The sequence below is a fragment of the Scyliorhinus torazame genome, chromosome 1 (genome assembly GCF_047496885.1).
Source record: "Scyliorhinus torazame isolate Kashiwa2021f chromosome 1, sScyTor2.1, whole genome shotgun sequence".
NCBI lineage: Eukaryota > Metazoa > Chordata > Chondrichthyes > Carcharhiniformes > Scyliorhinidae > Scyliorhinus > Scyliorhinus torazame.
The window spans coordinates 281,225,811-281,245,774 of record NC_092707.1 but is presented as its reverse complement, the minus strand read 5'-3'; the positions used below and the strand labels follow the sequence as shown (position 1 = coordinate 281,245,774).

The 19,964-nt window shown below is 54.0% G+C and overlaps 2 protein-coding genes across 2 annotated transcripts in view; one reads left to right on the top strand and one right to left on the bottom strand.

Moving 5' to 3' along the window:
• The window catches only part of LOC140421802 (uncharacterized), a 239,234-nt gene extending 237,343 nt beyond the window's left edge, over positions 1-1,891 (bottom strand). The window contains exon 1 of the mRNA XM_072506704.1: positions 1,798-1,891. The gene's annotated coding sequence lies outside the window, so the exon portion shown is untranslated. The remainder of the gene's footprint in view (positions 1-1,797) is intronic.
• Positions 1,892-3,345: 1,454 nt separating this feature from the next.
• LOC140420801 (filensin-like) overlaps positions 3,346-19,964 on the top strand; it is a 56,972-nt gene continuing 40,353 nt past the window's right edge. The window contains exon 1 of the mRNA XM_072504869.1: positions 3,346-3,490. Within this exon, the coding sequence (XP_072360970.1) occupies positions 3,346-3,490 (145 nt within the window). The remainder of the gene's footprint in view (positions 3,491-19,964) is intronic.

Sequence of the window (19,964 nt, the reverse complement as noted above, 5' to 3'; positions counted from 1 at the left end):
AGTCTACAGTACAGAATAAGGCTTCTTGCCCCAACTGGTCCATGCTGGTGTTTATGCCCCACACAGACCTCCTCTTTAACTCACCTTATTAAGATACCTTTCACTTCTTTTCAATCTTGTGGGCTTATCTAGCTTCCCCTTAAAATAAATCCATGCTATTTGTCTCAGCTAATCCTTCGTGGGGCAAGTCCCATGTTTTCACTACTCTCTGTGTAAAGTAGTTGCCCAAATAGTTTGATGATATGACCCCTTGTGCTCCTCCTCCAATGATATACTCAGTTCACAGGCATTGAAAAGTCACTTCAAAGAAAAGCTCATAAAACTGTCAATCCAGCAAAGTTAATAGTTATTTTCAAGCGGTATAAACAATACCTTAAAGAGTTGAATCAATTAGGGAGTCTTAGAGTTCAGCCAGGCATTGGGAATGAAACCATCTGGAACGTTAGATGTCTGGCCCATCTGCTCAGCTTGTTTTTTCATTTGATACAGTTACCAGATGCCCCTTTTTTTCAATGCCCGTTTGTTTATTTGGACAAAATTACAAGATGTTAAGTGATTCTAAGTATTTTGAATGGGATATTTGCTGGCTGTTTTTAATTGATGGTTTTGTGAGAATGTAAGAGGGTCAATTGTTTTCAAAGGGAATTTAAAAAAAAAAATTTCATGAACATTTCAATGACTTACCATTGTTATTATATGACTCATGAATTCTGTACATAGTGGATACTGTGCAAGTGAGGATGGAGGATGGATGGGGTCATGAGGGGTCAGGGGAGTCATAGGGGAGCATAATGAGTGAGTGGGGGATGAGGGGGAGAATGAGGGATGAATAAGGCTAATGACTTGGTAAATAGAAACGGGCTTTCTAATTTGCCAGTCTTGACATCCGCTCGCCTCTGTTGCCACCTGGGAAGGTGACGGCCCCAACATTTGCCTGTACTTGAGTATCAGAGACCAACATATTGTGGAAAAGTGGTGAGTTTCAGAAGTAGTGAATGAATTAGGAAATGGCCCAACTCACGGTTCCTGAACCAAAGACGAAAGTCTGGCCCTCTATATCGGAATTTCCAGTCCACTGCCCCAATTGGAACCTGATGTATCAGTTGAGACTGATGGACCAAGAGAGACAAAATACACTGATCTCTGTATGGGTGCATGTGGACCTCAACAGTGGGATCTCGGTTAGAGTCAGACCTGGACGTCTCTGTAATAGGATTTCTTACAAAACATCTCACCAATCAGACCCCAGAAGAGCTGCTGAGTCCACAGTGGACATAGAGGGAGAAGGATCCATGGGCAACCCTTCCCCAACAGACACCCAAATGCCTTGAACATATACCCAAAATAGTGGCTGTACCTGGCAGTCTCATGTTAATGAGGTGCTCTGTATCTGCAATAGGCTCAATAACATGAGACAACAGGCAGCATGATCTCAACCACAATGGCATGTCACAAACTGCATATTTTTAACTTCAGTGGCAAATTCATTGCATAAACATACAAATAACTTAAATCTAATAACTTTTGCAAGCTAATGCATTCATTGTTTCTTCTGCTAAAAGTTTTAATTAATTCATTGTTTAAAATACCAGCTAAATATTTTAATTTATTAATTGTTTTACAGTGAAACATTTCCATGTATTAATTGCTTAACATACCAAACATTTTAATGAATTGATTGAATGGCAAACATTTGAATGCACATCCTTTCTCTCTGAAATCTTTGGTTGAAAAGTATCTAATGTTAGCTGAACTGCTGCTTTTCTTTTCAAGTGAACAGAAGTGTTATAATCATACCTTGTCAGACTCCTCAATTGCTCTGCCGTCAGCAATGGGGATTTAGAGTGATAGTGAGGATGTAATTCCACCTCCGGGCTGACAGATTTCACCTTTGGCTGCATCAGGAAATAACAGCAATTATGATTATACAGAGGACCAAATGGGAAAGCGCATTCAAACAATGATCAGAGATTCTGCCCCGCAGGCCCAGCTCTTAGACACAGATTTTTTTTTTCATATTTATTCTTTCACTTGATGTGGGCTTTGCTAGCTAGACCAGCATTTACTGTCCATCCCTGATTACAATTGAGAGACGGTGGTGGTGAACTACGTTCTTCAGTCTTTGTGCCGTAGGTAACCCCACAGTGCTGTTGGCTTGGGAGTTTCAGGGTTTTCATAAAGTAGAATCCCTACAGTGCAGAAGGAGGCCATTCGGCCCATCGAATCTGCACCAATCCTCCGAAAGAGCATCCTACCTAGACCCACTCCACCGCACTATCCCCGTAACCCCACCCAACCTTTGGATACTACGGTACAATTTTACCATAGCCAATCCACCTAACCTGCACATCATTGGACTGTGGGAGGAAACCAGAGCATCCAGAGGAAACCCACGCAGACACGGGGAGAATTGGCAAGCTCCACACTGACAGTCACTTGAGGTCAGAATCAAACCCGGGTCTCAAGCGCTTTGTGGAAGTAGTGATAATTACTGTGCCAACATGCCGCCCACAATGACAGTGAGGGAAAGGTGATACAGTCCCAAATGTGTTCCAATCCTGGGCACCGGACTTTTGGAAGGATGTCAATACCTTGGAGAAAGGACAGAGACGGTTTGTCAGAATAGTACCAGGGGTGAGGGACTTCAGTTACACAGAGGGACTGGAGAATCCATAGAAGAACCCATAGAATCCCTACAATGCAGAAGGAGGCCATTCAGCCCATCAAGTCTGCACCGACCCTCTGAAAGAGCACCCTACCAAGGCCCACTCCCCACCCTAATCTTGTAACCCCACCTAACCTGCACATCTTTGGACTGTGAGAGGAAACCGGAGCACCCAGAGGCAACCCACGCAGCCAGCGGGAGAATGTGCAAATACCACACAGTCACCCAAGGCTGGAATCGAACCCGGGTCCTTGGCCCTGTGAGGCAGTAGCGCTAATCACTGTAGTGCTAATTACTGTGCCACCGTGCGACCCGGGAGACTTAAGTTGGTGTTCAAAATCATGAAGCCTTTTAATTGAGTAAATAAGGTGAAATGTTTCCAGTGGCAGAGGGGTCAGTAAGGTTACAGACTTAAGGGGCTGGATTCTCCGTTTCTGAGACTAAGTGCTGTCACCAACGGGGAAATCCGTGGACTTCACGACAGAACAATCGGAGCCACACCTGCAACGATTCTGCTAATATCAATGTACTAGCACCAGCGCCACATGGAACACAATTAATTCCAATGGAAAATGGTGCCGGATTCACCGGGTCCGTGATTGACACTCAGGAGGCTGACAAGCTGCAGCTGCCCATAAACGATTCTCCCCCCCACACACACACACACCATCCCAGTCAAAATGGCTGTAAGGGGAGCAGCTCCACGGTTCACAGACGCGGAACTGCCAACCATCATGGACGCAGCAGATGACCCTGTATTCCGGTCTGGGAAAGCGGCTGCCAGGCGCTGCTGTCTGTCGTGCCTGGGCGCAGGTGGCAGAGTTGGTGAGCGCCGCGAGCAACTTCCACCCGACCGGCATGCAGTGCCGAAAGAAACTCCACGACCCCCTCAGGGTGGCTAGGATGAGTAGGTAGCACAATGCGGTAACCCTGCTCCCCCACACACCCCAAACCCGCCCCCTCTCCCCCTGGGGGACGACCAAATCCCCACCTTGCCCCACATGCCAGCACCCATACCAGCCGCCATGGCCGGGTGCCCTTGCCACTGAGGCCACCGGCAACCCCCCGTTGGGCTGCATGCAGCGGACAGTCTAACGCCCTTGTTTTATGTGTGTGTCCCCCCCCCCCCCCCCCGCCCGCCGCAGGAGATGGCCGCCCATAACCACCGGGAGAAGACAGGCGGGGGACGCCAGACCTGAGGCCCCTCACCGTCGATGAGCTGAGGGCCCAGGACGCAGCCCTGAGGAACGGGATGTTGCTGAGGTGGAGTGCGGCCACGAGCGAGGAAGTGAGACCCCACTGAGTTGCGGTTCCCTTGACACATGTGTCGATACCTCACCCTCACCACAACACCACCCTCACCCTCCACCACCAACACTCCCACGCCCACCCGCATACCACCCTTACCCCACCTCACCCTCCACCACCAACCCGCCCCGCCGCTCCACACCCACCCCCACACCCCCGCAGTCTAATCATGCATTTTGTCTTGTGTCTTGCAGGACCTGCTGGAGATGGGCGGATCCATTTGGCGGCTCCCGCCCCCAGCCAGTACCACAGCCGGAGCCCCTCAGTGAGCCGAGCAGTGATGGGAGCAGCTCGGACACCAGCCCTCCGCCCGAGACCCAGGAGACCCTGGAGCTCGGGTCAGAGGATGACAGTGATTTTCCATCACAGCTGTCTCCAACACCCTCCACCATCCCAGAGCCACTCACCTCGGTTGGACACTTTAGTGAAGAGGCTCCTGGGACACTATCTGGTGCGCACCACACAGTTTATCCGGTACATCAAGTGGAGGTAGGAACTCCCTAGGGGGCGGACAGACGGAGGGAGGCCGCACCAAGGGACCAGCTGCCGTCCAGATGTAGTCCAAGCTACAGTGGAGATGCAGTCACAGAGCTAGGTACTACATGAGAGGTTGTTTGTGAACATCCAACACCTGCAGGCGCAGGTGGAAGAGTCCAACCACGTGCAGAAGCAGGAGGTGGTGCCGACCATGCGTGTCACCCTGACCAACACCGCACGGGTGACGTCTGCGGTGGAGGTATTGCGGGTGACGGTTTCGGCCATGGACCAGCATGTCCAAGGCCTGGGGCATTCTGTGGAGACACTGGCCGAGGCCCATTACAGGGCTGCCGCCTCACAGGCAGCCATATGTCAGGGCCACCTGAACATTGCAGTGGCGGTCCTGAGCATGGCCCAGTCACAGCAGGCCATGGCTGAGAACGTCGGCGGCATTGCCCAGGCACTGGCCAGCGTAGCGCAGACACAGAGTGGGGTGGCGCAGTCCCAGAGGGAGATGGCGCAGTCACTGGCTGATGTGATACAACTGCAGAAGGTGGTGGCACAGTCGCAGCGTGATGTGGCGCAGTCCCAGATGGAGATGGTCCACTTCCTGTGCTCCATAGCCACAAGCATGCAGACCCTGGCCAAGACCAAAGCGGGCAGCCAGGACTGGCAGTGTCAGGTGGCACGGGAGGCTCAGGGGGAAGCTCTGCTCGCACCCACTTCAAATCAGGCACCTCAAGGGAGGAGGAGGTGATGGGGCCCTTGCCGGAACACCGCAGCAGCTCGGATTCCCCCCCCCCCCCCCCCCCCCCCCCCCCGACCTCCTGTCATTGGTGCATCTGGTGGGCAGTGGGTAGAACAGGGCGGCACCATGTCACCTGGGAAACCTAAGCATGGGCCTGGCCCATCCAGATTCAGTCGCCCCAGAAAACGGCAGCCAATGGGGACACTTGTCGCAGTGCAGGCCGCCTCCACTCCTGCTGTGCCATCTGGGGATCCACCTGTAGTGTTAGGGCCCATAAGGCCTGAAAGTTAGACACCAGTTGAGTTGGCATGGGTGCAGGGCACAGTTTAGTGATAGGGGCTAGGGCACAAACCTGTACATATTTGTTACAATGTGTCCCGATGCTCTGTCTGATGGATGTGAGGGGTTGACTGGCTGGGTGGGGGGGTGGGAGGACTGGTGCAGGTCCTGTGGGTGGCCAGTGCTCCCCACCCTCTTACCCCACCCCCACTCCGCCGACCATCCCCACCACCGGCACCCCAGGGATCCGATGGGACCATGTGATGGAATGGTCAGCTCGCATGCAGGATCACCCAGGTGGACAGTGCAAATTGCTACCGTGGGCAGGAGTCAGGTGTTGTCGTGCAATGTGGAGCACCAGAGCTCATCACAAAGCGAGTTGTCATCATCCTCCATCCCATGGGCCAGACCCGCTGTTACTGTCGATCTAGGCCCCCACCCCGTAGTGCTGCAGGTATGTATCATGGAGGGAGTTCATGCAGGGGGTTGGCCGGGGAGGGAAGTGAGTGGCTGTGGGGTTGGGATGCGGTGCCCCTGCCCCTGGCCAGTCCCCTCCCTATATCCCCCTCCTAGTCGGTGAACCTGGAGGCGATCAGAGCGTCCCGTACATGTTGGCCCTGGCGCAAACGCCGTGCAGCCTCCCGTGCCTGCCTGGGCCCCATGTCCTGTCGATCCTCACCCTCCCCCACATCCTCCTCGTTGGACGAGGCCTAGCCTTCATCGTCCCTCTCCAGCACATCGCCCCGCTGCTGTGCGACCCTCTCAGCATCAAACTGGAGGGCCCCTCCAGAACAGTCCAGGCACCTGAACCACACCTTCAGGAGGCTGAAGCACTGCTCAATCACACGCCTGGCCGCTGCATGGGCGTGTCTGTAGCAGGTCTCCGCGTCGGACTGTGGCCTCCGAATAGGTGTCATCAGCCACGACCACAGTGGATAACCCCTATCACCCAGGCACCCAGGAGCCTCCCCTCAACCGGGGGGTGGGGGCTCTCCAACATGTCAGGGATCACCGAGTGTGCCAGGATGAAGTCGTCGTGCACACTGCCCGGGTATCGGCCGCAGAGGTGAATGAAGCGCAGCTGGTGGTCACAGATCAGCTGAACGTTCATTAGGTGGTGCCCCTTTCAGTTTGTTTAGAGTGACCTGTTATCCGCAGGTGCCTGCAGGGCAACATGCATCCCGTCTATCACCACCTGGACCCGGGTCTCCAACCTGGGCGGCTGCCACCTGCCCCTATGCGGCACACTCTGCTGCTGCAGCTTCCAGCTCCTCTTCGAGCAGCTCCAGCTCACACTGCTGCAGGACATCCCGCAGAGCTGCAGCGAGCAGCAAGACAGCCACCACTGCTGGTCGAACTCCAAAATCCATTGTCTGCAGAGGGGTGAAAGGCTGACATGTTAGCATGGTACGTACCCCCGTGCCCGACCAGGTTCAATGGGCAACGCGGTTGCCCCAGTTGGCACTGCGGGATCCGGCCCCGCACCTCCATCTCCCCCCCATCCCTTCACCCCTGCCCTGTCGGTGTTCAGCAGCATGGGGGCCCGTGGCCCTGCCACCAGTCTCTGATGCCAGGGGTACCGTTGGCTGACACTGGCCTCGCTAGGGGCTGCCATGTGTGTTGCCCTGGGTGGTCCACCGGTGGATGACGGCTGGTTGGGTGGCGAGTTTGGTGTGGGGGGGGGTGCGGTGTGGTGAGGTGTGGGAATGGGAGCACCCAAACAGCCAGTTTCACTGTGCTGAAACAGGGGCCAAGGTGGGTGGTCAGCAAGATGGCAGCCGTAATGGCAGTCCGTGTCTGGACATGCCCCAGACCCTGGGAGGGGGGGGGGTTCACCCCAGCCACTCGGCCTGTACACCCCCACTGTCCCCCCTACCCCGGCCCTGGCAGGGCCACCCCACCCCTGCCAGCACGGCCAGTGTCCGGGCCAGCAGCCCGCAGTCGCTCCCTCCGTGTCCTATCTCCTCTCTCTCTCTCTCTTAGCAGCCACCACGCCAGGTTCATGATTTTTAAAAGCACACGTGGAATGCGCCGTCGGAAACTCAGCCCACCAGGGGCACAGAATTGCGAAGGAGCCCACTAATGAGATGTAAACAGTGTTTAAACTACAAGCGACATTCGTTGCATTTAGGCCATTTTCGAGGTGACCGAGAATCGTGATTTGGAGTCAAATCGGAGCGTGCCGTGATTTTGGCATCGGCTAATGGAGAATCCCACCCATGATATTTGGAAAAGGACTCATGGAAAGGTGGTTTTTTTTTAATGCAATAGGCTGTTTTGATCTGGGATGTACTGCCTGAAAGGGTGGCAGAAGCAGATTCAATAATAATTTTCAAAAGGAGTTCGATGAATACTTGGGGCGTCATTCTCCGACCCCCCGCCGGGTTGGAGAATCGGCGGGGGCTGCCGTGAATCCCGCCCCCGCCGGTTGCCGAAGACTCCGCCGGTTGGCGGGCCCCCCCGCTCGATTCTCCGGCCCGGATGGGCCGAAGTCCCGGCGGCGTGGATTAAACCACCTTTTGAACAGCGGGACAAGGCGGCGTGGGCGGGCTCCGGGGTCCTGGAGGGGGCCCGGGGTGATCTGACCCCGGGGGGTGCCCCCACGGTGGCCTGGCCCGCGATCGGGGCCCACCGATCCGCGGGCGGGCCTGTGCCGTGGGGGCACTCTTTCCCTTCCGCCTCCGCTACGGTCTCCACCATGGCGGAGGTGGAAGAGACTCTCTCCACTGCGCATGCGCGGGAAACTGTCAGCGGCCGCTGACGCTCCTGCGCATGCGTCGCCCGGAGATGTCATTTCCGCGCCAACTGGCGGGGCAACAAAGGCCGTTTCCGCCAGCTGGCGGGGCGGAAATCCCTCCGGCGCCGGCCTAGCCCCTCAATGTTGGGGCTCGGCCCCCAAAGATGCGGAGCATTCCGCACCTTTGGGGCGGCGCGATGCCCGTCTGATTGGCGCCGTTTTGGTCGCCAGTCGGCAGACATCGCGCCGTTTCGGGAGAATTTCGCCCTTGATCAGGAAAAATCTGCAGATGCAAGGAGAATGAGCAGGGGAGTGGGACTAATTGGGCGGCTCTTTCAGAGAGTTGGCACAGACTCAGTGGGCTGAATGGTCACTTTCTGTGCGATATATGGGGCGGAATTCTCCCCCCCCCCACGCCGGGTGGGAGAATCGCCCGGGCGCCGCGCGAGTCCCACCACGCCGTCCCGATGCCCGCACGCGATTCTCCCACTCACCCCCAAACCGGCGCGGCGCGAATCACGGCTGGCCGCTGGGAGAATCGCCGCTTGCCGTTGGTAACGGGCGAGCGGCGATTCTCCGGCCCGGATGGGCCGAGTGGCCTGCCCAACACGCCAGGTTCCCGCCGGTGCCATCCACACCTGGTCGCTGCCGGCAGGAACAGCGCGGGAATGCTGGGGGGGGGGGGGGCGGCCTGTCGGGGGGCGAGGGGGGTTCCTGCACCGGGGGGGGCTCAAAAGGGGTCTGGCCCGCGAACGGTGCCCACCGATCGGTGGGCCGGCCTCTCTGAAGGAGGACCTCCTTTCCTCCGCTGCCCCGCAAGATCGATGTGCCATCGACTTGCGGGGCGGCCGCGGGGAGGACGGCAACCACGCATGCACGGCTGATGTCATTTACGCGGCGCCGGTCGCGTCATTTACCCGGCGCCGCTTTTACATGGCTCCAAGGCCCGGCGCGTAAATGACGCGGCGCCGCTCCTAGCCCCCCGGGGATGGGAGAATAGGGGGCTGGGAACGGTCTCCGACGCCGGAGTGAAACACTCCGGTTTTCACTTCGGCGTCGGGACTTAGTCACCCGATGGGAGAATTGCGCCCACGATTCTAGGATTCAATGGAGATTTTTTTGCCTTGATATATTCAGGACCACGGGCGGAACTCTCCAGTATCGGCGCGATGTTCGCCGACTGGCGCCCAAAAAAGCGCAAATCAGTCGGGCATAGCGCCGCCCCAAAGGTGCGGAATGCTCCGCATCTTGGGGGGCCGAGCCCCAAACTTAAGGGGCTAGGCCCGCGCCGGACGAATTTCCGCCCCGCCAGCTGGCGGAAAAGGCCTTTGGTGCCCCGGCTGCTGGCGCGGAAATGACATCTCCGGGCGGCGCATGCATGGGAGCGTTAGCGGCCGCTGACGGCATTCCCGCGCATGCGCATGGAGGGAGTCTCTTCCGCCTCCGCCATGGTGGAGACCGTGGCGAAGGCGGAAGGAAAAGAGTGCCCCCACTGCACAGGCCCGCCCGCGGATCGGTGGGCCCCGATCGCGGGCCAGGCCACCGTGGGGGCACCCCCGGTGCCAGATCGCCCCACACCCCCCCCCCCCCCAGGACCCCGGAGCCCACCCGCGCCGCCTTGTCCCGCCGGTAACGTGGGTGATTTAATCTACGCCGGCGGGTCAGGCATTTTAGCAGCGGGACTTCGGCCCAATCGGGCCGGAGAATCGCGCGTGGGGGCCCGCCATCTGGCGTGGCACGATTCCCGCCCCTGCCGAATATCCGGTGCTGGAGAATTTGGCAACCGGCGGGGGCGGGATTCACGCCAACCTCCGGCGATTCTCCGACCCGGCGGGGGGTCGGCGAATCTCGCCCTACATTTGTCAATTTAGTCCACAACCCAAATGAAGTTTCAATATGCATGCACTGTAAAGGACAGGAAGAGAATGCAACTATCTTAACATCAAGAACAGCAATCAGGTTACAGTTTGATGATTATTATGCTTCCGGAGCGGAAGGTTTTTTCCACAGTTTTATACTTTAGCATGTGCGGACCTGGGGCGAGATTCTCCAACCCCCCGCCGGGTCGGAGAATCGCCGGGGACTGGTGTGAATCCCGCCCCCGCCGGTTGCAGAATTCTCCACCACCGGATATTCGGCGGGGGCGGGAATCGCGCAGCGCCGGTTGGCGGGCCCCTCCCCGCGATTCTCCGGCCCGGATGGGCCGAAGTCCCGCCGCTAAAATGCCTGTCCCGCCGGCATAAATTAAACCACCTACCTTACCGGCGGGACAAGGCGGCGCGGGCGGGCTCCGGGGTCCTGGGGGGGGCGCGGGGCAATCTAGCCCCGGGGGGTGCCCCCACGGTGGCCTGGCCCGCGATCGGGGCCCACCGATCCGCGGGCGGGCCTGTGCCGTGGGGGCACTCTTTCCCTTCCGCCTTCGCCACGGTCTCCACCATGGCGGAGGCAGAAGAGACTCCCTCCACTGCGCATGCGCGGGAATGCCGTCAGCGGCTGCTGACGCTCCCGCGCATGCGCTGCCCGGAGATGGCGGGGCACCAAAGGCCTTTTCCGCCAGCTGGCGGGGCGGAAATTCGTCCGGCGCGGGCCCAGCCCCTTAAGGTTGGGGCTCGGCCCCCAAAGATGCGGAGCCTTCCGCACCTTTGGGGCGGCGCGATGCCCGACTGATTTGTGCCATTTTGGGCGCCAGACGGCGGACATGGCGCCGATACCGGAGATTTTCACCCAAGGTGACTAGCAAAGGGTAAATAATTTCCCAAAGTTTTTGCGTCTGGCAAAAATCTAACATCTAACTCTGACCTCCACTCTGGTGATAATGACTTTTTAACTTGGATGTACAACTCTTTGCTTGTCGTACATGACTGCTGTTTATGGCAAAAAAGAAAATATTTTTCTTCGACCAAGGCAATAAATTATAAGCAAAATCTCTGTTGCATAGAGAAACCTTGGGTTCCGGCCAGAATTACCACATCAGAAACTTTCAACCCTGCCTGGTTCTTAGGGTCAAGTAGGTAGCACAAATAAGATCCATACTTCCACACATCAGGAGGGAGATTACAGAGCAAATTATCCTGAACAGCATTCGCACAAGAGTTATCTCCCATCCTTTTTTAAAAACATCTGGGGCGCGATTCTCCACGCCCCCCCACCGGGTCGGAGAATCGCCAGGGGCTGGCGTGAATCCCGCCCCCACCATGTCCCGAATTCTCCACCACCAGAGATTCAGCGGGGGCGGGAATCGCACCCCGCCGGTCGGCTGGAATGACGCCTGTCGGCGGGCCCACCCCCGGCGATTCTCCGGCCCGCGATGGGCCGAAGCCCCGCCGCTGTCAACCCAGCCGGCATGGATTAAACCACCTTGTGAATGGCGGGACAAGGCGGGCACCGGGGTCCTGGGGGGAGGGGCGGGGGGATCAGGTCCCGGGGGGTGCCCCCACGGTGGCCTGGCCCGCGATCGGGGTCCACCGATCGCCGGGCGGGCCTGCGCCGTGGGGGCACTCTTTTTCTTCTGCCCTCGCCATGGTCTTCACTCTGGCAGAGGCGGAAGAGACCCCCTCCTCTGCGCATGCGCGGGGTTGACGTCAGCAGCAGCTGACGCTCCCGCGTATGCGTCGCCCGGCGAAGTCCTTTCGGTGCCGGGTGGCGTGGCGCCAAAGGCCTTTCCCGCCAGCCGGCTGAACGGAAACCACCCTGGCGCGGGCCTAGTCCCTCAAGGTGAGGGCTTGGCCCCTAAAGCTGCGGAGACCTCCGCACCTTTGTGGCGACCCGACGCCGGAGTGATCCGCGCCATTTCTGGCGCCGGGTAGCGGACATCACGCCAGTTTGCGGAGAATCCCGCCCCTGGATCCTGTTTCCAGTCGATCATTAAGGGTCTTTTCGATCCACTGGCATTTCCTGGCCAGTCCGTTTAGGGGTTTCAAAGGAATTGGCAAAGAACCAGAGGCAAGTTGAAGAAAGCTTTTTTTGAACTTTTACACTCTTGAGTTGTTGTGATCTGGAATGTGCTGCTTCAAAGGGCAGTGGAAGCAGAGTCAAAAGTAACTTTCGAAAGGGAATTGGCTGAATAGTGGAAATGGGAACATTTGCAGGTTTATGGAGAAAGGGTTGGGGGAGAGGGAGAAATTGGATTGAGCTGGCACAGGCAGGAAGGGCTGAATGGCATCATTCTGGATCGTTGCATTATGCCATAAATCTTTGAAGCAGGGGAAAGAAGGCATAGTCATTTACATTTTGTACACACCAGGAAGAGTCCTGAAGAAGTACATTCACTGCAAAATCTGTTCCTAGTTCACCTGAACACAGAGCCAGACATGTAAGCACCCAATGCATTAGCTCCCTATGAGGTTGAATGGTAATCTGATGGAATATACAATGGCCGTGTAGGTCTCTATAAAAACGAACCCCTGACAGCAGAACCAATGGGCTCACTTTATTCAACAAATTTATTATTAGGGGGATCTGATGTGTATATTCCCAGTCCATGTGATTAAGAAATTAAGTAGACATTGGTCATCTTAAAATTCCCTTGAATATAGAAGAGTGAAGGGCGATCTAATTGAGGTGCTTAAGATGATCAGAATGGGATAGGGTAGAGGGGGAAACTATTTCCTGTCGTGGTGTAGTCCGGAATAAGGAATCATGTCAGGAGGCATTTTGTTACTGTTACGACCCCCAAAGGGGGTCTGCGTGGTATCAGATTTCTCTACTACACTTTGGAATATGTGTGCCTAGAGGGATCCCTGAGGCCCAGCCATGTCAGACCCCCTTTTACTGAACCTGACGGCCACCGGAAGTCAGGAAGCTGAGATGACCGCCACACCAGTAGTTCCGTCCAGCGCCGCCAGCGACAACAACGCTGTATCAGGCATGGACACTGGGCCGCCAGACAACCACATACCGGCGGCAATAGGGCCGGCAGCCTCGCAGGCCCACCAGCCCCAACCTCTCCGCTCTTCGCAAAAACAACATTCTCAGGTGTGCTACACATCTCCCGGGACGGCTTTGTAGCCTCTGGACCCCCAAACTCTGCCCAAACGATTGAGGCATCCGTTGCCGGAAGACATGGACTTATCTCCTGACTTAGGGGAGAGAGGGCTGTTACAATATCCAAAGCTTGCACGTGCATTGTATTAGATTCCCCCACCCCACTTCGGAGTATGAGCTCCCCAGGTGATTAGGGATGGGCTTCCCCCACAATTTGAGGATCCCCACAGGATATAAAGCCTAGCCTGGGAGCAGGTCAGGAGGACCCTGATGGGGAGTGGAGATTGAGAGAGTATTGTATTGGGGAGTAGTAGAATAAACCTGGCTGTATACTGTCTGTCTGGCTACTTGCGGAGCCCTTAACTTCGGTCACAAAATTACACAAAGGGGAGTGGGAATCTCAAACATCCCTCCATGGAAATCTGTTGTGGCCAGGGAAGCCAATGGAGAATTTCAAAACTGAGATTTCCATTCAGCCCCTCAAGCTTGTTCCACTATTAAGTTACGTAGCTGATGTGTATCCGACCTCCGTCCACTCATGTTGGTTCAGTAACCTTTAATACCCTTACCTCACAAACCGATTTACCTCAGCTTTGAAAGCATCATTTGTACCCACCCCCCATGCCAGCCTTAACAGTTTTTTGGGGAGGAAGTACCAGGTTTCCATTATCCTTTGTCTGAGAAAATGTTTCCTGAATAGCCTGGTTCTAATTTTAAGGTTCTATGCCCCTGTTCTGGACTTCCCCCCACCAGAATAAATTATTTCTCAAATCTTTCAATCATCTTAAACATCACAAATAGATGACCTTCAATCTTCTACACGGAATACAAGCCTAGACGATACACATACCCTATTTTAACCATCTTAGACTTGGTAGCATTCTACTGAATCTGTATTGTACCCCCTCCAGGGCCAATATATCCTTCAAAAAGTGCATTTCTTCAATCATTTCCTCAGTCACAAGGAAAGCATAGAGACCCATGAAGGCCAAGAGCTTTCTGTTAAAAGCCAGATGAGGTCCCTTATGTGAATCATTCGAGAAACATTTTTTAACACTGCTTTACATTTAACCACTTGGGTAAACGGCTGAACAGGACAAAGTGAGATTCTTTTGTACCGTTTGTTAAGTTCTCTTGCTCTGCTTGTGAATCGATGGGAAGATGTTGGTATTGATTAAGCGGGCGCTACTTTATTCTATTTTTGCACTTACAAAAAAGAAATCAATGTGGGTGCTGTTCCTTTCAGCTGGTTTCCTGTGAATAATTTTTCAAGTAACTCAATTCAAGCTGTTTCTAACTGACCATTAGAAAAATGTTTTTGAGTTAAAATACAGAGCTCAACAAATTGAGGAAGATTTTTGTGTCATAGAATAGAATCAGACAATGGTTACAGCACAGAAGGAGGCCATTGAACACAGCGAACTCATACCAGCCCGCTGCAAGACCTAATTAGCTAGCCTCGCACCCCCGCCCTGTCCCCACAGCCCTGCAAACTCTTTACTCTTCTAACTTCATTCTGAAAACCTCAGCTGTATCCACCCTTCCATCAGGCTGTCAGGCTCTGGCTGTGTACAAAGTTTTTCCCTCATGTTGACGTTGGTTCTTCTGCCAATCACCTTAAATTAGTGTCTTCTGGTTCTTGACCCTTCTGCCCATCATGATTTTGAACACCTCTATCAGATTCCCCTTTCTCAACCTTCTCTTCTCCAAGGGGAACAGTGCCAACTTCTCCAACCTATCCACTGAAATTCCTGGGGCGCGATTCTCCCAGCCCCACGCCGGGCCGGAGAATCGCCGCAACTGCACCATGCCGCCCCGACACCAGCCTGCAATTCTCCGAGGTGCGGCGAATCGGCGGCATTTGCGCCGGCGCGTTTGGCACGGCGCCGGTCACGGGCCACTGTACGAGGCCGGGCCGCCGATTCTCCGGCCCGGATGGGCCGAGCGGCCGGGCAGAAAAAGCAGAGTCCCACTGGCGCCGTCCACACCTGGTCGCTGCCGGCGGGAACTCTGCGCGAAGGGTTGGGGGGAGGCCTGTGGGGGGGGGGGGGGGACTCTGTCCCCGGGGGGGCCTCCGATGGGGTCTGGCCCGCGATCGGGGCCAATCAGACGGGCATCGCGCCGGCCCAAAGGTGCGGAATGCTCCGCATCTTTGGCGGCCTAGCCCCAACATTGAGGGGCTAGGCCGATGCCGGAGGGATTTCCGCCCCGCCAGCTGGCGCGGAAATGCGGCGCATGCGCGGGAGCGTCAGCGGCCGCTGTCAGTTTCCCGCGCATGCGCAGTGGGGAGAGTCTCTTCCGCCTCCGCCATGGTGGAGGCCGTGGCGGAGGCGGAAGGGAAAGAGTGCCCCCACGGCACAGGCCCGCCCGCGGATCGGTGGGCCCCGATCGCGGGCCAGGCCACCGTGGGGGCACCCCCCGGGGTCAGATCGCCCCGCACCCCCCCCCCAGGACCCCGGAGCCCGCCCACACCGCCTGGTCCCGCCGGTAAATACCAGCTTTGATTTACGCCGGCTTCTCGGAACCTAACCCAAGCTTTCTTCCCACATATCCTCCACTGGCTGTGCCAGAGGAATCAGCTCCAGAATTGTAATCGTACTTTGATGGCATTTAAGAACTCATGCTGTTTCTTACCTCTCCCCTCCCAAGCCCAAGGCCAGAGCTAGCCAACTAAGATTAAAGCAGATGCGTGTGTATTGGAGTGTATACCAATCAAGAGCCCTCCCATACGAACAAGAGGGGGGCCAGTTGGCATCTCAAGTCTGATCTGTAACTTAGTTAGATCATTGCTAATCTGTCTACCCACCTTGCTTCTGTGTCGTTCACAGCCCCTGGCTAGCAAAAATCCGGCAATCTCAGTTTTGAAATTTTCAATTAACCCCCAGTCTCAACCATCATTTGGGGGAGAGTGTTCCAGATTTTCCCTACCCTCTGTGTGAAGGAGTGCTTCCTGACATCACCCCTGAATGGCCTGTGTCTAGTTTTAAGGTTATGCCTCCTTGTTCTGGACTCTGTGCATGGAGAAAACTGTTTCACAGGGTCTATCCTACCAATCCTTCATTCATCCTAACCATCTCAATTAGATCACCCCTTAATCTCCCCCTTTGAAGGGACTTTACTTCAAAGCAGATTCTTTAACCAGTCAGTATGTCCCCTGACTCTGCTCAACAGGGCTTTCCCTCGTTTTACATGAACAAGGTTTCTTAGCTGTTCGATGTGACATGACCCTGTGCCTCTCCCTCCGCCTGATTGTCTCACCCCCTGGCGATACCTTTGGAGATTTGAGGAGGGATTGACTTATGGCATGTGCTTTGATTTTTTGAAGGAGGAAAGAGGAGAGGACATTGAGTGAATTGAGGGGCTGAATTCATACATTGCTCGCAGTACAAGTGAAGGCATCATTATCCAGTTTGTTGTCAGTCTCTCGAACGGCAGTCATATGGGGAGGTAGTTGTTGGGGGGTGGGGGGGATGGTCACATGTGGGGCCGGTCACATTGGGGGGCCAGTCACACTGGGGGGAGGGCCGTTGCATAGGGGTGCCAGTCACATGGAGGAGGCAGTCACATGAGGGGGCAATTGCATGGGTGGAGTTCCATGGAATACTAGTACATGGGTGTCATGAGAATGTTGCTTTAAGAAATGTTTGGCTGCTCATATTATTGCAGTGATGTCAGAGAGTGGGTGGAGCTGGGCTGTCTGTCAGCTTTTTGCTTTCGTTTTAGTCTGTTTGCTGCAGGGTGTGTTTTAGTTTCGTTTTCAGTGTTGCAGCTGAAGCCAGACAGAGCAGGTGTACTGTTGTTCTCTCTGACATGAAAAGACTATCTCTTGATCATTTGGTGAATTCAGAATTATAAATGTTTTCAGTAGTGACTTTAACCTGATGTGCTTCTGTTAAAGGTTTTGTTTTTAAGTCGTATGGATATTAAAAGGAAATCTTAAAGGATTACTTAGTGTTGCAGTTTTCGGGGTTGTATTTGAATTAATGGTTGCTAAGATGTTCACTGTATGTTTTAAAAGGTTAACTTGAGTTCATAGAATAAACATTGTTTTGCTTTAAAAAAAATATTTTTCCATTTCTGCTGTACCACACATGTAGAGTGGGCCATGTGCTCCCCATACCACAATCTATTAAAAGTTGTGGGTCAGGTGAACTCCATGATACACTTTGGGATTCTCTAAACCCTGGCCCATAACAATGGGTAAGGGGTTGCATGATTTGGGGGGGGGGGGTGAGTCAAATGGGGACAGACACACAAGATGAGAATGAGGCAGAATTACTCGATGACCCTGCTGCTGAGTCCTCTCTCTGACTATCTCTCCTCCCAGCATCTACAGGGCTTCTTTCCTGTTGAAGGTGAAGGTGGGGTTTGGTGGCGGAGTTCGGGGGTGCGGGCAGGTAGACCAACCCTCCCCAGATTAACATTGCTCATACTCTGACACTAAGATTGGTGGAGTAGCAGATAGCAGATGACACTAAGGTTGGTGGAGTAGCAGATAGTGAAGGGGACTGTCAGAGAATACAGCAAAATATAGATAGATTGGAGAGTTGGGCGGAGAAATGGCAGATGGAGTTCAATCCGGGCAAATGCGAGGTAATGCAATTCAAGAGCAAACTATACGGTAAATGAAAAAGCCCTGGGGAAAATTGATGTACAGAGAGATCTGGGTGTTCAGGTCCATTGTACCCTGAAGGTGGCTGCGCAGGTCGATTGAGTGGTGAAGAAGACATACGGCATGCTTTCCTTCATCGGAAGGGGTATTGAGTACAAGAGTTGGCAGGTCATGTTACAGTTGTATAAGACTTTGGTTCGGCCACATTTGGAATACTGCCTACAGTACTGGTCGCCACATTACCAAAAGGATGTGGATGCTTTGGAGAAGGTGCAGAGGAGGTTCACCAGGATGTTGCCTGGTATGGAGGGCGCTAGCTATGAAGAGAGGTTGAGTAGATTAGGATTATTTTCATTAGAAAGACAGAGGTTGAGGGGGGACCTCATTGAGGTCGATAAAATCATGAGAGGTATAGACAGGGTGGATAGCAAGAAGCTTTTTCCCAGAGTGGGGGACTCAATTACTAGGGGTCATGAGTTCAAGGTGTGAGGGGAAAAGTTTAAGGGAGATATGCATGGAAAGTTCTTTACGCAGAGGGTGGTGGGTGCCTGGAACGCATTGCCGGCAGAGGTGGTAGAGGCGGGCACGATAGCGTCATTTAAGATGTATCTAGACAGATACATGAATGGGCAGGGAGCAGAGGGATACAGATGCTTAAAAAATAGGTGCAGGCTTGAAGGGCCTGTTCCTGTGCTGTAATTTTTCTTTGTTCTTTGTTCTTTGTTCTATGGACTGTCTTATGCTGGACTGTCTGATGTTGGAAACAACAAGTTAGAATCATCTTTGTTTCGAAGTGTCCTGCAAACCAAGATGGCAGCAAAAATCCCTATTTGATAATGATTGATTAATTAATAACCTTTGTTGTCACAAGTAGGCTTACATTAACACTGCAATGAAGTTACTGTGAAAATCCCCTAGTCGCCACACTCCGGCGGCTGTTCGGGTACACTGAGAGATAATTCAGAATGTCCAAATTATCTAACAGCACGTCTTTTGGGACTTCTGGAAGGAAACCGGAGCACCCGGAGGAAACCAACGCAGACACAGGGGGAACGCGAAGACTCCACACAGACAGTGACACAAGACAGGAATCGAACCTGGGTCCCTGGTGCTGTGAAGCAACAGTGTTAACCACTGTGCTACCATGACTGTGCCATTAAAGTCCATGTAAGGTCAATGGAGCAACTGAACAATAGGTGGTGAGAGAGAAAAAAAACATAAAAATAACTAAAACCCCATGCTAAGTGGGCAGCACCCTATCAGAGATGGTAGGTCAGCTGGAAGTTTCCGGAATATGATGGATAGATTGAGTGTGGGTGTGAAGGGAGATGGAACTAAGCTGGGTGAATAGTGTTGAAGTTTAAATCGATATGAATGAATTAATGGCATTGGTAAAGGAACCAGAGAAAACAAAGACTTGCATTTATATAGCAATTTATAGCTACTGTTGTAATGGAAGGTACACACAGCAAACTCCCCAAAACAGCAACATGATCATGGCCAAATTATCTATTTTTGAAGATGCTGATTGAGGGATAAATATTGGCCAGGAATAACTCCCTTGTTCACCTTTGAAATAGTGCCATGGGACCTTTTATATCCACCCAACGGTGGGGCCTTGGATGAACATTTCACCTGAAAGGCAGCACTTCTGACAGTGCAGCACTGCCTTAATACTGCGCTGGGAGTGTCAACCTTGATTTCTTTTAAACTCAAGCAGGACTTGAACCCAGAACCTCAAGGTTCAGAGGCAAGCATGAATCACAGTTACAGGATGAGTGGATTTTTTTTTTTAAATTGTGATGAGGAACACGCTCTCCAAAAGGGCGCTGGAGACTTCCGGGTGCGGCGATGACCAGCTGAGTCGCACGTTTCGGCAGCTCCCGGTGAAACGGACTTTTGGGCTCTTGATAGGAGCCCCAACGGCAATTTTGACGGCTAAAAACACTGTGCGGTAAACCAGAAGGGAATCCCCCCTGGATACGGATGAAAAAAGGAGGAGAAAGTGGCCGGATTGCAGTGGATCCTTTAGAACAGCGGCAAGGAAGGCAAGCAAAAACCAAGATGGCGTCGGAAGGTGGCAGTTTAACATGGGGCCCTGAACAACAAGAGTTCTTGAAATGCTGTGTGGAAGAGCTCAAAAAGGAAATGAAAA